This window comes from Salvelinus namaycush, chromosome 33 (genome assembly GCF_016432855.1).
Source record: "Salvelinus namaycush isolate Seneca chromosome 33, SaNama_1.0, whole genome shotgun sequence".
Classification (NCBI taxonomy): Eukaryota; Metazoa; Chordata; class Actinopteri; order Salmoniformes; family Salmonidae; genus Salvelinus; species Salvelinus namaycush.
The window spans coordinates 1812407-1832087 of record NC_052339.1 but is presented as its reverse complement, the minus strand read 5'-3'; the positions used below and the strand labels follow the sequence as shown (position 1 = coordinate 1832087).

Below are 19681 nucleotides of genomic sequence, written 5' to 3'. Positions count from 1 at the left end.
GCTTGTTTCAAGGTCTATTTATTTGGTGCTTGCTTGACCTTACACCAGAACAGATTCATATTTGTATTATATTATTTTAGATTAGATTATTTTAGATTGTTCTATTCTACTGTATATCTAGTTAGAAATGAAAAGTGATGCATAATATAAATAACATAATCACTACAACACAGATTTTTCATGCGCAAGAAAAATACATCCATCTTTTAAGGGGACGAAGAATGGAGTCAACCGTAAGACCACAATATCTATGGGGCTTTGCAGCACATACTGTGTTCTGTAGATCACAATGACAAGAGGCACTTCACCCATCTCAACAGTAGGTGTCGCCACCAACAAGGGAAAAACACGTTTTATAACGGGGACAGAGCACACTGCCCAATAGATGGATTACATTTATTGAATGGCTCAAAGACCAAACAATAACTGGAAAAGATAAAGATTTTTTTTTTAGATCATTTGAAACCATTAGCTCCACACGCCCTTTAATTTGACCTATCCTATGATTCTGTTTGCTATTATTTTGAACATGTTTCTCAGTTTCCTCTAGCTAGTTAAATTATGAATTTGCGCTGGGTGCCACTTCTCCCTCATTAGGGGTCAGAGTCACTCCAGGGGAAGTTGAGGAATCGTGACCTTTGACCTAGACGTTTACAGGCCCACATACCAGCTGGCCCTTGGCTACAATAACTGAACAGTACTGCTGTCACTTGTTCGAGAAAGTCTCCCTCGCTTGCCAGAGCACTCAAGTCCAAGCTCAGAGTGGAGAATGTAGGGAAGTGGGAACTCGATTACCCTCAATACAGACAGTATTCCCTTCCCCCGGTGCTGTCCCATGTACCCCCCTCTGCCATTTCAATAGAAACACCTTGTATCAAATCCATTTTGGAGGAGATATACCACAGAGAGCATTGGGGTAGACATATGTCTATTTTTCTGCCGTCAGGTTTTTGATCCGTTTTTGATCCGTTTTGAATTAGAGATTTGTTGGAATTGTTCCAATCCTTGTCCCGTGTGGCTGAGTTGGTAGAACGTGGCGCTTGCAATGCCAGGGTTGTGTGTTGCATTCCCATGGGAGACCAGTATGGCAACAACAAAACAAATAAAAATGTATGTAAGTTGCTCTGGATATTGTTCCATCCTATCTCTAACCCGCCAGTGCCACTACCATTTCTCACCCAGGCCACATATTACAGAGCTGCTGGTGACAATCCTAACAACTGGCATGTGTCATAAGCCTTTGATCCTGCCCAACTTCACAACCCTTTGTCATTTAAATCAACTCATTAATATTTCACTCCCTTGTTTGGTCAGTCAGAGGAAGGAGAGAGAGAGGGGGAGGAGGATTCTGTGAATCAGTATAATGACCGGCGGCCATGTCTGCAACAGACAGGTCTCTCTCCACGATTTAGTAACCCGACCAATAGGCAGACTGCCTCGCTCTCCCTTTCTCTCTGAGGTCCCAAAAAACACATGCAGTCACACCCACGTGCATGCAGACACAGCAGGTTGACGTTTATTGGGATGAATCTTGCCCTGGAGGCAGAACTGAGCGATTTCTGCTAGATGGGCCAGCTTAAAAATTCATGAAAACAAACATTATATATTTCTTGCCTTAATTTAATGTCAGCATTCAAATATAATCAAATTGTATTGGTCACATACACATGGTTAGCAGATGTTATTGTGAGTGTAGCGAAACGCTTGCATTAGCGTTAGCAGTGTGGTTAATGTTTGGGTTCAAATAAAATTTTATTTGTCACGTGCCGAAATAGAACAGGTTTAGACCTTACAGTGAAATGCTTACTTACAAGGTTAGGTTTAGGTTTAAAATCTGATTTAAGGACTTTGTGGCTGTGCCAGCTAGTGACCACTAGCTAAATCCTGTATGGACATGCGTCATATTGCAATTGCATGGGTCCTCACATCATCACAGCCTCATGGGGGGGAAAAACAGCATAATGTTGGGAGTTAGTATTGAGAATAGTAGAATACACAAGGTTGCAATTTAGAAACTTGGTAAATATGATAGGCTGTACAGCGTGATAGAAGTGTATGTAGATGGCAAATTTCTTTTCAGCTACATTTGATCCTGTTACTTGGGAGACACAGCGATTTAAGTTTGATACTGCACTCTGAGTAGTAATATACAGTGTGGCCCCTTTAAGAGCAGTTTTCCTCTTGTTAGGTCAGTCACTTACAGTTACTCAATTAGCCCTACCCACTGGGCACAGACGTCAATTCAACGTCTTTTCCGTGTTGGTTCAGCCTAATTTCCTTGAAATAACGTGAAAACTACGTACTACCCTGCATCCCACTACTGGCTTGCTTCTAAAGCTGAACAGGGTTGGTTCTGGTCAGTCGCTGGATGTGAGACCAGATGCTTCTGGAAGTGTTGTTGGAGGGCCAGTAGGAGGCACTCTGGTCCCCAAAAAAGATCCCAATGCCCCAGAGCAGTGATTGTGGACATTGCCCTGTGTAAGGTGCTGTCTTTTGGATGGGACGTTAAACTGGTGTCCTGACTCTCTGTGGTCACTAAAGATCCCATGGCACTTATTGTAAGAGTAGGGGTGTTAACCCCGGTGTCCTGGCTAAATTCCCAACCTGGCCCTCATACCATCATGGCAACCTCATTGTCTAGGGGAGTGGTATTAAAACTTTTTCAGTGGGGATCCCATTTTTTCCACCAGAATTTTTGGGGACCCCGTTTATTCGCAAGAATTTCTTGCGATCCCACCCCAAATCTAATGACAACCTTAAAATCTGTCCATTTAGATTTTAAACAAATAACCTTCAATTCATTGCATTTTCATCTCTTACCAAAATGAAAAGAAACCAATAAATACATTTCCTCAATAAAATTGTGTTCTTCAAATGACCTTTCTCAAAAAACGTTTCTATATCGTCCCATACAATAATCGTAATTATTTTCCCTGCAGTTCTCCCCGACTTTGAAACACGGGTCTAAGGGCAACTTCACCCTACAACTAATGAAGCGTGGAGGGGAAGAACCCCTAGACCATTCTGAATGCCTCTCTGACAATGCCAGGCTAAGCCAGATATGGGATACGTCCCAAATAGCGCCCTATTCCCTATGTAGTGCATTACTTTTAGCCAGGTCAAAAGAAGAGCACGATATAGGGAATAGGGTGCCATTTGGGACATGATCATTGAAGGTGTTCTGAAGGAGGCCCTCTCCAGTTGTGAAGTGGGCTTTGGAGGAGATTAGTTGGCTCATTAGACACAGTGTTGCACACAGTTGTGTCCAACCAGGAACTGTTCTCTGAATGTTTGCCTCGCTGACCAATGACAGTACTATGCCATATAAATATGATAGGCTGTAAATCGTGATAGAAGTGTATGTAGATGGCAAATTTATTTTCAGCTACATTTGATCCTGTTACTTGAGAGACACGGCGATTTAGGTTTGATACTGCACTCTGTTTGAGTAGTAATATACAGTGTGGCCCCTTTTAAGAGCCGCTTGTCCTTTTTTGAGAATGAGTTGTGTGCTGTGCTGAAGGGGCTGACCATGGCCTCTGGGTTCGTCACTAGGAGGTGGGAATGTCTGAGGCTAATCTCCCCAGTCCCCTTGCTCAAACAACCAGGCACAGGCAGCCAGTCACACCGCATGCCCTTATCTACCAATGGAATGGAATGCAACAGCTGTGGCAGGGGGCTGCCAGGGGTGGGCCGCCTCAAACCCCCCTGCCGGGGCCCCCACTCCCCCTCTCCGCAGGGCTTCTACTCTTGAAAGGCAGATCAACTAAAAAGTGTGCTCTGAGACAGAGTGAACGCCTCGGCAGGGCTGCACGGCAAAAACAGAGGGAGAGAGAGGGGGAGAGGGTTTTAGAGAGAACGAAGGAGAGCGAGAGAGAGAGAGTCAGGGACGGCGCTAGAAAAGGAGAGCACAAAGAGGTGGAAAGTGAAGCAAGGGAGGGGATTTGAAAGCTCGGGTGAAGGGGAAGAGGGGGAGAGAGAAAGACAAAAGAAAGAGAGGGAGACGTAGTAGAAGCAGGGGAAAGCGAGGGGACGGCGCAAATGGCTACGGAGGAGACGGCGGGGGGAGCGCGCAAAGCCACCAAGAGCAAACTGTTTGAGTTCCTGGTCCATGGAGTGGTGAGTATCTGTCATTGAGACAGAGAGAGCCGGACCCTGGCGTGTGTGTGTATATGTGACTATTCAAGCGTGTTTGAGAGAGAGCATGGGCGCATAGGCAATCTGAGAGAGATAGCTGTCCATGTGAAGGTTATATCCAGCCCTCTGGATCCCACACTGTTTTCTTTTTAAAGAAGAGAGGGAAGGAGTAGAGAGCGGAGGGGGACAGCCATTTGAAATGCAAAAAAAAAGAGAGAGAAGGAAGGAGAGAGAGAGAGACAGAGAGATGCTAGCAGCAGTCAACCCCCTGGCTACCAGAGCACACTGAGCATGCTTGGAGTCAGCGAGTGAGTGGGGGGAAGCAACCAGCTCACTCAAAACACAGTCTCAGAGCGGTCGTAAGATAAGCACGCTGCTATGATCATTTGAACATATACATGTAGGGTCATGTGGATAATGTTTCAATGAATGTTATTGGAGCATGCTTCAATGTTTGAAATGCAGGAAATTTAGCTTATTTAAAATAAATAGTAATGGGTGAATTTCACATGTTTTGGGGAAAGGGGAAGGTCTGTCACTGCTGTCATAACATATGCAGCATTAACTGACCTGGGAATACAATAGTGCCTATGATAAGCACAATGCTGTGATTGTGGAGTTATGGATGTGTGTGCGTGTATTATGGATGTGTGTGTGTGTTGTGTGTGTATTATGGATGTGTGTGTGTGTGTGTTATGGATGTGTGTGTGTGTGTTATGGATGTGTGTGTGTGTGTGTTATGGATGTGTGTTATGGATGGATGTGTGTGTGTGTTATGGATGTGTGTTATGGATGTGTGTTTTGTTCAGACTGGCAGGTAAAACCCAAAGCCCTGAGGCTTTAATAGAGACCACTGTCAATGTGTTTCATTGTCTAGTCCACAAAGTCTTTGCAAATCATTACCCGTCTATTAAAAGTCAGAAGGAATATGAATATACACATCCAGATCACATTCATTGTATTGGCCCGTTCATGTACTACAAGATTAAGTTCATTAAGCATAAGTGCACCCTTATCAGGGCTGTGTAGCACAGCATACCCACTATGCACGCTCTGGTTGAATCAACATTGTTCCTGTGTTATTTCAATGAAATTACGTTGAATTGACGTCTGCCCAGTGGGCAGAGACTGAAGTGAAACAATGAGCAGAGGTGATGATGAGCCAGATGAGTGTGTCTTCTCAAAAGACCAGTTAACCTTGATCTCTCTCTCTATCTCTATATATATATATATATCCCAGGCCAAATATTTTCCTTCATTCCTGAACTGCCCCTTCTCTCGGTAGAATCGTCTTGATTATCATATTCACTTCAACGCCGGCGAGTTCTGAGACTCCGGCTCACTGTATAGACTGCAGGAATCTTTAGTTTGTGGTGAGCAGTGACGTTTTACTCTGTTTCACTCCCAGTTGAGTTAAAAACCAGGGTGCGTCCCAAAATGTTCTCTCTGCAGTCCAATAGGGCGTTGGTAAATAGTAGTGCACTATAAAGGGAATAAGGTGCCATTTGAGACTAATCCCTATGAATATTTACTACAGTAGGCTAAGACAACACAACTCCCCCTCTGGAGATAGGACATCTGAAAGACCAGCCACATTCCTTCACACACACACCTACTGTTGCACTTATGTGGAGCTGTGAAGGTCCTGGTGTTCCAGCCTCCTGCAGGACTCTTTCCACGCGTGGTGTTTCAGTCCGTGGGGGAGAGGTCTCTTGGAGATGGCCCGGTCTTGGAGGCCTGTTGGGTGGGCGCCACTGGGCGACCCTGAGTCTCTCTCTCCCTCTCTCTTTCTTTTAATTTTCAATTCAAAGGGCTTTATTGGCATGGGAAACAATGTTTACATTGCCAAAGCCAGTGAAATAGATAATAAACAAAAAATGAAATAAAACAATAATAAAAAAATTGACAGTATACATTACACTCACAAAAGCTTCAAATGAATAGACATTTCAAATGTCATAGTATGACTACGTACAGAGCGTGTGTGTATATGTGTGTGACTGCTATCATGAACTTTGCCATGCCCCTTAAAAGATTCTGTTACGGAGCTTCTCCAATCACATTTTTAGCCCTATGTGGGTTAAATACACTGTGGCCTCTCCAAACCCCTTCAACCTTCCTACAGACGCCATCAAAGGTCGTCTCAGATATCCAACCACATGGCATATTAAATTGCTGGCTGGCTGGCAGGCAGAGTTGTGAGAGACGGGGAAAAGTGGAGGACAGAAATCAGATATGGGCTGCTGTTGGCATGGATTTGTAAGGATTTGGGAAGACAATACTGCAGAGGAGGACCACCCAATAGGGCACAGCCAATAGGGCACATCCAATCAGCCAATAGGGCACATCCAATCAGCCAATAGGGCACATCCAATCGGTCAATCATTCCTTTTCTATACTTTACAGGATCCCAGTTAGTTAACCCATTATTTGCCCACTATAGTATTACCACTCCTTCAATCAGGTCTCTCCCCTATCCTCTCCCAGTCCCCTGCATTCAGTTGTGCAACTGACTAGGTGTCCCCTTTCCCTCTACCTTGGGTGGCCACACAGCACGGTGGGGTCTGGCCACACGCCCAGTCTAGGGGAAACGCTCCACCCTCCTGCCGAGATAGGAAGTGGACAGTGTGGAGGAAGAAGAGCCAGGGTCTTCTTGTCAAGGTAACCAAAGAAAGAGACCAGCCAGCAGCACCCAGACCCCAACAGGGCTGTTAAAGTTAGAGCCACTTTCTCTCTGCCCAGGCCCCAGAGAAACCACACAGCTGCCTCTCCGCCCGCCCGTAGCCAGCAGAGTGACAGCAGCACCTGTGCGACTGTGACTGGGAGAGGACATGGACTCCATTGCTCCACAGCCTTCTCTTCAACTCAGGGACCGACTAGCTGGCCTCCATTTTAATGGGATCAAATTGCAACCAACAGGCAGAACTTAATGCACAGCTGCATGTTACCGCTGGATTTCTTAAAACGTTACTAACGGGAGATAACATGCACCTGCGTGTTGAAACCAAAAAACCCACAGGAATAAACCAGCAGATCAGTTGCTCTTCCGTTGTTGCTGTGTCAAACGATTTAGATACCAGACAGCTGCATCTAGCTTCTCAACTCCTGACCCCAATGAAATATTGACCTATCAGGAACATTGAAAATACCAAGACTGGTATAAATCAAAAATATTTATTGTAAGAATATAGACCCAGTATAGTACAGCACTGTACTGAACTGTACTCTGTAGTGGGCAGTAAGATTTGATGTGTATATACAGTTGAAGTTGGAAGTTTACATACACTTAGGTTGGAGTCATTAAAACTGAGTACACCCCTAAGTGAAAATGACCAAATTGGGCCCAAAGTGTCAATATTTTGTGTGGCCACCATCATTTTCCAGCACTGCCTTAACCCTCTTGGGCATGGAGTTCACCAGAGCTTCACAGGTTGCCACTGGAGTCCTCTTCCACTCCTCCATGACGACATCACAGAGCTGGTGGATGTTAGAGACCTTGCACTCCTCCACCTTCCGTTTGAGGATGTCCCACAGATGCTCAATAGGGTTTAGGTCTGGAGACATGCTTGGCCAGTCCATCACCTTTACCCTCAGCTTCTTTAGCAAGGCAGTGGTCGTCTTGGAGGTGTGTTTGGGGTCGTTATCATGTTGGAATATTGCCCTGCGGCCCAGTCTCCGAAGGGAGGGGATCATGCTCTGCTTCAGTATGTCACAGTACATGTTGGCATTCATGGTTCCCTCAGTGAACTGTAGCTCCCCAGTGCCGGCAGCACTCATGCAGCCCCAGACCATGACACTCCCACCACCATGCTTGACTGTATGCAAGACACACTTGTCTTTGTACTCCTCACCTGGTTGCCGCCACACACGCTTGACATCATCTGAACCAAATAAGTTTATCTTGGTCTCATCAGACCACAGGACATGGTTCCAGTAATCCATGTCCTTAGTCTGCTTGTCTTCAGCAAACTGTTTGCGGGCTTTCTTGTGCATCATCTTTAGAAGAGGCTTCCTTCTGGGACGACAGCCATGAAGACCAATTTGATGCATTGTATGGCGTATGGTCTGAGCACTGACAGGCTGACCCCTCACCCCTTCAACCTCTGCAGCAATGCTGGCAGCACTTGTTGTGGTTTTTTCTATTTCCCAAAGACAACCTCTGGATATGACGCTGAGCACGTGCACTCAACTTCTTTGGTCGACCATGGCGAGGCCTGTTCTGAGTGGAACCTGTCCAGTTAAACCGCTGTATGGTCTTGGCCACCGTGCTGCAGCTCAGTTTCAGGGTCTTGGCAATCTTCTTATAGCCCAGGCCATCTTTATGTAGAGCAACAATTATTTTTTTCAGATCCTCAGAGTTCTTTGCCATGAGGTGCCATGTTGAACTTCCAGTGACCAGTCAGTATGAGAGAGTGTGTGAGCGATGACACCAAATTTAACACCCCTGCTCCCCATTCACACCTGAGACCTTGTAACACTAACGAGTCACATGACACCGGGGAGGGAAATGGCTAATTGGGCCCAATTTGGACATTTTCACTTCGGGGTGTACTCACTTTTGTTGCCAGCGGTTTAGACATTAATGGCTGTGTGAGTTATTTTGAGGGGACAGCAAATTTACACTGTTATACAAGCTGTACGCTCACTACTTTACATTGTAGCAAAGTGTCATTTCTTCAGTGTTGCCACATGAAAAGATAAACTCAAATATTTACAAAAATGTGAGGGGTGTACTCACTTTTGTGATATACTGTATATCTATATGATATCCAATTGGTAGTTACAGTCTTGTCCCATCGCTGCAACTCCCATGCGGACTCGGGAGAGGTGAAGGTCGAGAGCCATACGTCCTCTGAAACACGACCCTGCCAAGCCACACTGCTCGCTTAACCTGGAAGCCAGCCGCACCAATGTGTCGGCGGAAACACGGTATAACTGGCGACCAAAGTCAACGTATATACACCCGGCCCGCCACAAGGAGTCACTAGAGCGCGATGGGACAAGGACATCCCGGCCGGCCAAACCCTCCCCTAACCCGGACGACGCTGGGCCAATTGCCTCATGGGTCTCCCGGTCGCGGCCAGCTCGAACACAGCACGGGATCAAACCCGGATCTGTAGTGACGCCTCTAGCACTATGATGCAGCGTCTTAGACCGCTGTGCCACTCTGCAGACCACATACTGTATGTTTTTAAGACAAGTTTTTATTAAATGGGGAAAATAAATAGAAAATACCAACACAAGCTTCACATGAATACAATGTGCGGAGTATATTGCCACAGTAGATTCTCTAGTAAACGAGGAAATATGTAATTTCAGTTATACAGATTGATTGTCAAATAGTTAAATCTGTGCTTATCCAGCTCAAATATTAGATTTACTGAAGATAATACTCACCAGAGGTCTAAATAGTTTTAAGAAATGTTGGCAGCAACCAGGACTCCAATTTAAAGACAGTCGAAATTCTGTTTTTCCTGTGTTTAATATATTGTACAACAGCTGATCTATTACGGCAAGGTACTTAATTGTTAACCAGAAATGATTTGATATTGATATAAAAACTGCTGCATTGGGCCTTTAACACCGACATCGGCTTTAGGGAACGGTAAAAGGGTTGCCAATAGTGGTTGTAATTGAGATCAGCTGTGCGGGTGATCTTAGCGCATATTGATGGTTTAATCAGAGATCACCTTGTGTTGAGAGGGTGCTCAATGTTGGTTGCAATTGATTCATGAAATGTAAAGCCAGAGACGGTGGCATTGTTGTGGCTATTGGTGTTATTCGAGTACTTCAAGCATAGAATATATTTTACAGATCCTATAGGGCTATTCCCTATTGCCATTTGTTCCTCATGTTACGCTGGTCGTAAAATGGCTGTTTCTGCGGCTGTTTTCCCATGTGGGCCTTGTTCCATCGCAAATGGCACCATATTCCCTTTATAGTGCACTACTTTTTACCAGAGCACCATATGTTTGACCGTCCTGTGAGCTCTCTGACTGGGAGAGACATCTGCAGCCCCAGAGTGGAAACAGCGGTGACCCCTAGGCTACAGTAGTGACTGACACAAACTGCACCTAACGTCTCCCACGACTCTATTTCACACAGTCACTTAACCAAAGGACTAGTGCAGATAAGATGGAGTTAATAAACGGATTGCTGTCGATGATTAATAGTGTTTGGGTTTGTGTGTGTCTGTGTGCTTTTAAGCGATTTGTAGATGTGCATACAGTATGTTAGCTCCCAATACTCCCCAACTCGGTTTATCTTGATTTCACAACAGTTTAGAGTCGATTGGAAAAACCCACACAATGGAAAATGTCAAAGCACTAGCTTAAAACATGGGTGACGCAAGGTCATCCCAGAGATCTTATTTGGCAGAGCAGTATAACCTGTTACTGTGTTCTGTCTGTTTATTGGGAGATTCTCTATAGGTTTTGCTTACTCCTCCGTCCTCTTCTCGCCTCCTTTTGGAAAAACATCAAAGGTAATCGAGGAGAGGGAGCAGAAATGTGGCAACGAATGAAATTAGAGTCTCCTTGTCCACTAGCACGTCGTCAGGCAAATTACTTTTGCAGAGGAGGAATCCCAAAATGTATGTGTAAAGTGGTAAAAAGTAATGTCGCCAGCTGTTGCAGACATCTTATAGATAAAACGATAAGTAGCGTAACGTTTTTCAACGTGTGCATGCTTTTCCCCTTGACAAAACAACAGATGATTCAAAGGGGGTATGGCAGATATTAAAACTCTTCCACAAAGGACTCAGGTAGGATACACATGACTATCCTCTACGAAAGGGGGATATCAAGGAGGGGGGGACACTTTTTTGGGGGGGGGGGGGGGGGTTTGCCTACCAAAGAATAGACACTATCCTCAACCACTTATCGGTTTCCGAGTCATGGAGGAGAGAGGACGGAGGAGTCGAGGAGATGACGGTCTTTTGACTAAATGAGAATCTCCCTGAGTTCACGGGAGAACTGGGGAGGTGGTCAGTAATGTGGGGCTATTGTCACTCCATTTCCCACTCTGTGAGGTGCCACATTTCACAGCCATCAGGGAACCATAGTGCAGAACCACTTCCTGACTGATGAAAAGAGTTGGGCTTGCGCCCCAAATGGCACCATACTCCCTATATAATGCACTACTTTTGACCAGGGCCAATAAGGTTAAAAGTAGTTCATTTACAGGGAATGGGATGCCATTTGGGATGCAGCCTAGGAGGCTTTTAAACTCTCCTACCAAGGCCACTTTGATACTAAGTTGTAAAGGTGATTGTTTGCCAGATCACAGGGGTTCCTATCTCATCTATTTGTTATGAATAAAGGGTTATCGCAGGAGTCAAGACAGGGGGTGTATGTAGGAATAGGCTTTTAGCCTTGCTCAAATAATGGTCATGAAATAACCAAAATGACACAGTTCCTCCTTGTGGAGTGATTATTATACAATTTTATCCACACGTTAAAGCAAAATTGGCAAAGAGGACATTGTAACTAAGTACTTTTCCCTTTGTGGTTTTGTTGGATTTACCACTCTCAAATGGCATGTCAACGCTTTTAGGGAAAGTGCCGTATTAGGAAATGTTTCCCTCCCAAAAAAGTAATGATTGACTTTCTAATCTCATGGAGCATTGATGTCATAACAAAATCGAGATAGAGCTAAGTTTCTTTGTATTTACTCTTGTGCTTGTAGTACATTGAGTCCCAGGACTCTGGAACTCTCCTCTCATAGAGTACCACAGTTTCAGTCATAATACCCATAAAACCTAGCGGTCAAACGAGGAAATTGGGGCTTCCGGTGATGCAACTTAGGAAATGGCTGCCTAGTTTTTCGTACTGCACATCGGTTGGGAATTTCCCCCCCAAATTCAAGTATTTACTCCGAGCATTATAATAACTTACGCAAAATGGAAAAGGGGAAAACAGGAAAAGGTCGTGGAGCTACAACAACAGCCCGTAACAAGACAGCAGAAGATATAATCGTCGAAGAACCCGAAATGGCTAATGCTAGCGCAAATAAGATAGCAGCAGCAAAAGAACCCTCATTTCGTGAGGTGATGAAGGAGGAATTGCGCGAGGCGCTCACAGGCTTACGAGAGGAACTTCGAGAAGATGTAAGAAAATAACTGAGTTCAAGAAGGACATTAACCAGAAACTGGAAGAAAACAAATTAGAACTTCACAGCATATCTACAAGAATAGGGGACGCAGAACAGCGCATTGGGGAAACGGACACATGGAACTTCGCAGTCAAGGAAATACTTGAACAGTCACTGAAAAGCCAACATGCACTACAGGCAAAAGTGACAGAACTCGAATGTTTCTCACGTCGAAACAACATTAGACTTTATAACGTAGTAGAGGGCGCAGAAAAAGACTCTGCCCAACTTCGTGGAGGGTCTATTCAAGGACATACTTGACGACGACACTGACCAGGGAATCGAGAGAGCACACCGAGCTCTGGCCTCAAAACCCCCCAGCGGCGCCCCACCAAGATCCATAGTAATACGGTTCCTAAAATTCTCAGTCAAAGAGAAAGTTTTACATGCTACCTGGAAAAAACCTGTTAACTTCCAAGGCCAACGAGTGTTCTTTGATCATGACTACGCGGGAGAGATACTGAAAAGAAGGAAAGAATACACCCCCATTAAGAAAGCACTTAAAGAGAAGGGTATTCGCTTCCAAACACCATACCCGGCAAAAATGCGGGTATTTCTGAAAAAATGGCCCGGTTACATACGAGCATGCAGACGAGGCGGCTGAGGACCTGAAGTCAAGGGGCTTCCCAGTGGAGTATACCGCCAGGAGAAAGGCGACATCACCAGCGGAAAGACTCGAGCAGGCTCTCCCATGGATCGCTGTCAACAAGCAAGGTCATGGAGAAAGAGGGAAACCATCTCGGCGAGAGGACGTTCACATCCGAGAGAGACTCAGGCATTTCCAACGGGAAGATGAAAGACACTGAATCAGATTTAACAGAATTAATAGTTACCGCAGCTGTTAAGACTTTGGGTTGTTACGGTTGACATTGCAATAGATAAAATATCTCCCCTATTTTCCCCCAATGCTGAACAAGGGTGAGTACCCAAAAGCATGTGTTCTTTATGAACACATTAAGTAGCGTCACGTTAATAACATATATATTAGCTAAGGATTAATGACACATTGACAACGGGGCGACAGAAGGGCATATCAAGGGGAGGATTCATGATATGCACGCATGACCGATATAGTTTTCACTTGTAATTAACCGATGTGTATAAGCGACGAAATAGGCGCCCTTATTATTTTCGCTTCCATCAGGTCTTGTTTGTGACTACGTCACGCATTTTCATATCTGAGCGAGGGGCCCATCCTGCGGACAGGCTCATCCCCTCAAACCCCAGAGGCAAGAGACAGTCCTCTGACATGGGAGTCCAAATACCAAAGTACTTTCCCACTTTGGTTTACTTTATTATCGTTCTTGAATTTTCGTTCATTTTTAGGTTCATGATAAGCAGGCAGATATGGTGCACAGTTTTTTTAATTTTTTTATATCGATGCATCATCGGGAATTTAAGGTCATAAGTCTCAATGTAAACGGACTGGGGAGTGCCATCAAGAGAAGTAAGGTAATAGCAAAGATGAAACGGGAGAGAGTTGACATACTATTCTGGCAGGAAACTCACTTATCCACACCTGAACACGAGAAACTCAAGAAAATGGGATATAGGAACACTTTTTTTTTCTTCTTACAAAATGGGTAGAAGGGGAGTTGCAATCTTGATCCCAAATTCAGTTAATTTTGAGTTTATGTCAGAAATAAAAGACAAGGAGGGTAGATTTATACTTGTTAAATGTAAACTGGATAACAAGGAAGTTACATTATTTAATGTATACGCACCCCCAGGGAGTGACATGGTCTTCTATAGGAAGGTGTTTGATTTAATTGCCACAGAAACCACTGGGACTCTTATCTGTGGAGGGGATTTTAACACAATTCTAAACTCAAAATTGGACAGCACAAATCAAAATAGGAAAATGAGCCTAGTTGCCAAAAAGATCAATAGGATACTGCAGGATCTAGGACTGCTCGATGTATGGCGTGACACCCACAAGACCGATAAGGAATATACTTTTTACTCAGCCCGCCACACTGAATACTCCAGGTTAGACTACTTTTTTATGTACAGTGCAGATAGACACAGGCTTAAGGATTGTAGGATCGGGCAGAGCGACTTATCAGATCATAATGGAGTTTACCTTACTCTACACCTTGATAGCAAACCAAGAAATACTACATGGAGACTTAATACAAGCATGCTGAATGATCCAGCATTCAAGGAATCGATAAAGACAGAATTGAACATCTATCTGGAGAATAATGATAATGGGGAAGTATCTCCTGCTATACTGTGGGATGCAGCTAAGGCGGTTATTAGAGGAAAAATCATAGCCACATCGTCTCTCAAGAAAAAGATTAAAGCACAGAAACTGCTGAAATTACAGGAAACCCTAAGAAACTTAGAACGATCTCATAGTCAATACAAAGACCCTCTTATATTACGAGAGATTCAAAAGGTAAAACAGGAAATTGACCAGATTTATAGAGAAGAAGTAGAGAAAAAGCTTAGGTTCCTGAAACAACGATATTATGAAGCTCAAAGGCAACCAAATTACTAGCATGGAGACTCAGGAAACAACAAGCACAGAATACCATTTTTAAAATAAAAGACCCCAAAACAAAGATCACATGCAAATTAGATGAAATACAGAATGCATTTGAATCATATTACACAAATCTGTACAAGCAACCAGAGAAGGCAGATGCACAGACAATAGAGCACTTTTTGAACTCACTTGATCTCCCCTCAATTGGGACAGAGCAAAATGATAGACTAACTTTAGAAATATCCACCGATGAAATTAATAAAGCAATATCTCAACAAAAAGTCAACAAGTCTCCAGGCACTGATGGCTTCCCTTCAGAATGGTTCAAGACCTTCAGAGAACAATTAGCACCTCTACTTAAGGCCTGTTTTAACTGGACTCTGAGGGAGGGGGGTCTCCCACTGTCATGGAGAGAGGCCATCATATCTGTAATCCCAAAAGAGGGTAAAGATAAGAAAGAATGCAGTTCATATAGACCTATCGCAATTCTTAACACAGATTATAAACTATATGCATCAATAATAGCCAAAAGAATGGAGAACATAATCCCAGAATTGATTGACGGAGATCAAACTGGTTTCATACAAAATAGGCAGACACAGGACAATATAAGGAGAACACTACATGTCATGGACCACATTACTCAGAATAAGACAAGTGCAATATTAATCAGTCTAGATGCAGAAAAAGCATTTGATTCAGTGGGATGGGATTACCTATTCCAAGTTATGGAAAGATTTGGTTTCAACAAAGAAGTGATACAGTGCATCAAAACACTGTATTCGTGTCCGACCGCTAGAATAAAGATAAATGGACATTTGACACGAACGATAAAATTAGAGCGAGGGGCAAGACAAGGCTGTAATCTTTCACCCACGCTCTTCTCCTTGTACCTCGAACCATTAGCACAGGCAATAAGACAGGACCCAACCTTAGAGGGAATAACAATAAGAGACAGTGAACATAAGATATGCATGTTTGCGGATGACGTTCTGTTATTCCTTAAAGACCCAGGCTCAAGCGTACCTAGATTGATGGATGTTCTACAAACAATTGGAACATATTCAGGGTATGTGCTTAACGTACACAAGACCCAAGCCCTAGTATATAATTATACCCCACAGGAAGAGCTGAAGAGTAGGTATAACTTCACCTGGACCTCTTCATCCATTAAATATCTTGGAGTATACCTACCAAAAGATACACCCAAACTTTATTGCATGAATTACGATCACATCAACAAGAAAATATATGATGACCTAGACAGGTGGAACTCACTTCCCTCAGATCTTAGTAGTAGAATTGAAACAGTCAAAATGAACATCCTGCCGAGGTTAGTGTATTTGTTCCAATCACTGCCCATAGAAATCCCACCTAAACAGTTTAGGGAATGGGATAAACTGATATCAAGGTTTATCTGGAACAGTAAGAGACCAAGAACTAGATATACAACATTACAATTACCAAAAAACTGTGGGGGTATGGCCTTACCAAACCTAAAAGATTATTATGTGTCTGCCCAATTGAGACCTCTGGTTTGTTGGTGCAATTCAGATTACGAATCCAAATGGAAAGACATCGAGACTACTTTGACAGAGATACCCATACAGTCAGTTTTGGGAAATAAGGACATGGTAGGAGAAATATATACAATAGACAAAATCAGTGGATTAATTTCTCTCTGAAGACATGGTTTAGGGTAGTTAAGCAAAATAATTTAGACAGAGAGATCAAACTGCTGAGTTGGCCCCATACGACCCCAGCTTCATCCCTGCAACTCAGGAAAGCAGATTTAAACAATGGACGCAGAAAGGCATCACATCATTCAGTACAATTATAAGGAATGGGAACCTAGGTCCTGGAAGTTATCTAAGTAAAAAACATGGCTTGGATAAACAAGATTTTTACAGATACCTACAAGTCCGACACTATTTCTTAAGGGAGATAAAAGTGACTGACCCTCGAGCACCTCCAAAATTAATCCAAGTATTCACTAACGCATACAACTTGGAGTAACAAAAAAACGATTTCAAATCTCTACTTGGGTATTCAATCCTCAAAGAAACATTCTACAAACTATATTAAAAAGAAATGGGAGGAGGAATTTAACATTGAAATAACTGATGAAACATGGTTGAACATATTAGAGACTCAACAAAGCTCCACCAACTCAAGGTCATGGAGAGAATTCTGTTGGAAGAATGTTATACGTTTCTTCATAACACCTAAACTGAAATCAAAACAGACTGGCTCACCACACCCTTGTTGGAGAGAATGCGGTCTATTGAGGACGGACCACTCTCATATCTTTTGGTCCTGCCCCGCAATCGAAACTTACTGGGGAGAAATAAGATCTAACATTGGAAAAATAATGGGATTTGACATAGAACAAACATTCATTTCTTTGTACTTGGGTGAAATACCAGATAACTTACACAATAGAGAAAAGTACCTCTTGAAGGTCCTACTGGCAGCCAGTAAAAAGGCTATCACTAGGAAATGGCTACAAAAAGACCCTCCCACAGTGACACAATGGATAGACATTGTAGAAGAAATACACCACATGGAGCGTATGACCTTGAACTCAACAGGAGAGAGGTCAGGAATACTGGGATAAATGGGTTTCATACTTGGAAAAGGTCTAATTCAAAGATGCTAATGTAACTAATATGATGATATGATGATGAAGGTATGAAGTGCACTGTAACTGCCAGATCATTTTTGTTCTTTTATTTTACTTTATTTGTACTTTCTTTGTGTTCCTACAATAAAAACAAAGTATAAAAAAAAAAAAACGAGGAAATTGCTCCAATCGTTTTTCCACCATACATTTTTTCCCCTTAGGGAATTTTAGAAACACTTAAAATAAGGGCTGTGTTTCGTGTAAACTTACCCTGGTGTGACGTTTTAATAATCGTTTACATTTCTCTAGGACAAGGTGACTTTTAGCAATACATTTGCCTGTATTTACCACCCAAAATGAAATGCTAATTAGCTGCTATCATAAAGAACTACAAATACCATGACGACCTGGACGAGACTTCCGAACCAAGGTAATGTTAGTTAAATTTACTAATGAATAAATTGGCTACATTTCTTTAAATGGACAATTGTGTGAACTGTCTTGTGCAAGTCTTAAATTGACACAATACCTGATAGCAAAGGTGTCAGCTAGAGATGATGTGCAGGAGCTTGCAGGGATTTATAGTCTTGAATGATGTCTACTTTTCAGATCTGAGACTAAATGGAGCCGAATATATTGATAAAAGTCACCTTGTCCGATAGAGATTTACAGGGTTATCAAAACGTCACGCCAGGGTAAGCTTACATGAAACACAGCCCTTATTTTAAGTGTTTATACAATTCTCTATGAGAAAAATGAATGGTGGAAAAACTAATGGAACCATTTCCCTGTTTGACTGCTAGGGTTTATGGGTATTATGACAACTCCACTGTGGGGCTCTATTAGGTAGCTCATTTATTTTTCTCTCATTGGGTAGCTCTGGGTTCTCTCTCATTGGTTAGCTCTTAGGGGTTTCTCCTCTCATTGGGTAGCTCTTAGGGGTTTCTCCTCTCATTGGGTAGCTCTTAGGGGTTTCTCCTCTCATTGGGTAGCTCTTAGGGGTTTCTCCTCTCATTGGGTAGCTCTTAGGGGTTTCTCCTCTCATTGGGTAGCTCTTAGGGGTTTCTCCTCTCATTGGGTAGCTCTTAGGGGTTTCTCCTCTCATTGGGTAGCTCTTAGGGGTTTCTCCTCTCATTGGGTAGCTCTTAGGGGTTTCTCCTCTCATTGGGTAGCTCTTAGGGGTTTCTCCTCTCATTGGGTAGCTCTTAGGGGGTTCTCCTCTCATTGGGTAGCTCTGGGTTCTCTCCTCTCATTGGGTAGCTCTGGGTTCTCTCCTCATTGGGTAGCTCTGGGTTCTCTCCTCTCATTGGGTAGCTCTTTGGGTTCTCTCCTCTCATTGGGTAGCTCTTTGGGTTCTCTCCTCTCATTGGGTAGCTCTTTGGATTCCATCTCCAGTCAGACAGTTCGCTGCGGCATTAAACACAGCCTGGGACAACAGCTGTTGCCATGGGACAGACACACGGAGTGACTGACAGGCAGCCACAGGTGTTGCCCCCCCCAACTTTCACAGGGTTGCCAGGCAGGCAGGCCGCTGCTAGATTGTTGTGGCCACTTGGACATTTGGCTTCAGTGTAAAGTCCCTGTGTGTGTGTGTAATCACTGTTAGCCCTTTCTTCAGGGTGTGTTTTGAGTGATCTTGCTATCAGCAAGAATAAGAGATACATGAGTGAGTGAGAAAGGAATCATTACACATGAATACTATACGACTTGATTTCATTCATTCAATGTTTTATTAATGGAATCACTGGAGTAAATGACATCTGGGCTAGGACATAAACCAGGGGTTCCTGATCCCAGTCCTGGAAGGCATCAGTATGTGCAGGATTTTGTTCCAGTCCTGGCTTAACACACCTAATACAGACCAGTCATTTGAGTGTACACTACATACCAAACCATGACGTCTGTGTAGGGTTGGGCGATATGACCAAAATATCATATCACAATATTTTTCACATTCTAAATATGCTTTGAGTAGTTCATGACTCTAGGGTGGCAACACATTAAAAGTGATTTCAATGGGGCTTTCTCCATTCGGATTATTTTATAGGGTTCAATCCAACTTGAAACAAAAACAAATTTCATCATTTCCCGCACTTTTGTTATCATTTCCACACTGTTCCAAGCAGAGCTGCATGATATGGGCAAAACATCTAGGCATAGTTAATTGGTGAACTGTTGAAATCATAGAGTTAGATTAATCATTCTTTTTCCATCGTTGGAATATAGTTGGGAGCACATTGAATACATTGTTGTTTACATGACAATGAATGAATAAGCCA

General features: G+C 43.3%; 1 protein-coding gene across 4 annotated transcripts in view; it reads left to right on the top strand.

The window, feature by feature from the left end:
- The window catches only part of LOC120028024 (SWI/SNF-related matrix-associated actin-dependent regulator of chromatin subfamily D member 3-like), a 62801-nt gene that overhangs the window by 17475 nt on the left and 25645 nt on the right, over positions 1 to 19681 (top strand). Inside the window, exon 1 of one of the 4 annotated variants that reach the window (XM_038973144.1) lies at positions 3640 to 4119. The exons of 1 other annotated variant lie outside the window; for it this stretch is intronic. In XM_038973144.1, the coding sequence (XP_038829072.1) occupies positions 4042 to 4119 (78 nt within the window). In that variant the 5' untranslated portion in view covers positions 3640 to 4041. Of the gene's footprint in view, positions 1 to 3639; positions 4120 to 11911; positions 13207 to 19681 lie in introns of those variants that run through there. 2 more of the 4 variants (XM_038973145.1, XM_038973147.1) reach the window with 2 other exon arrangements.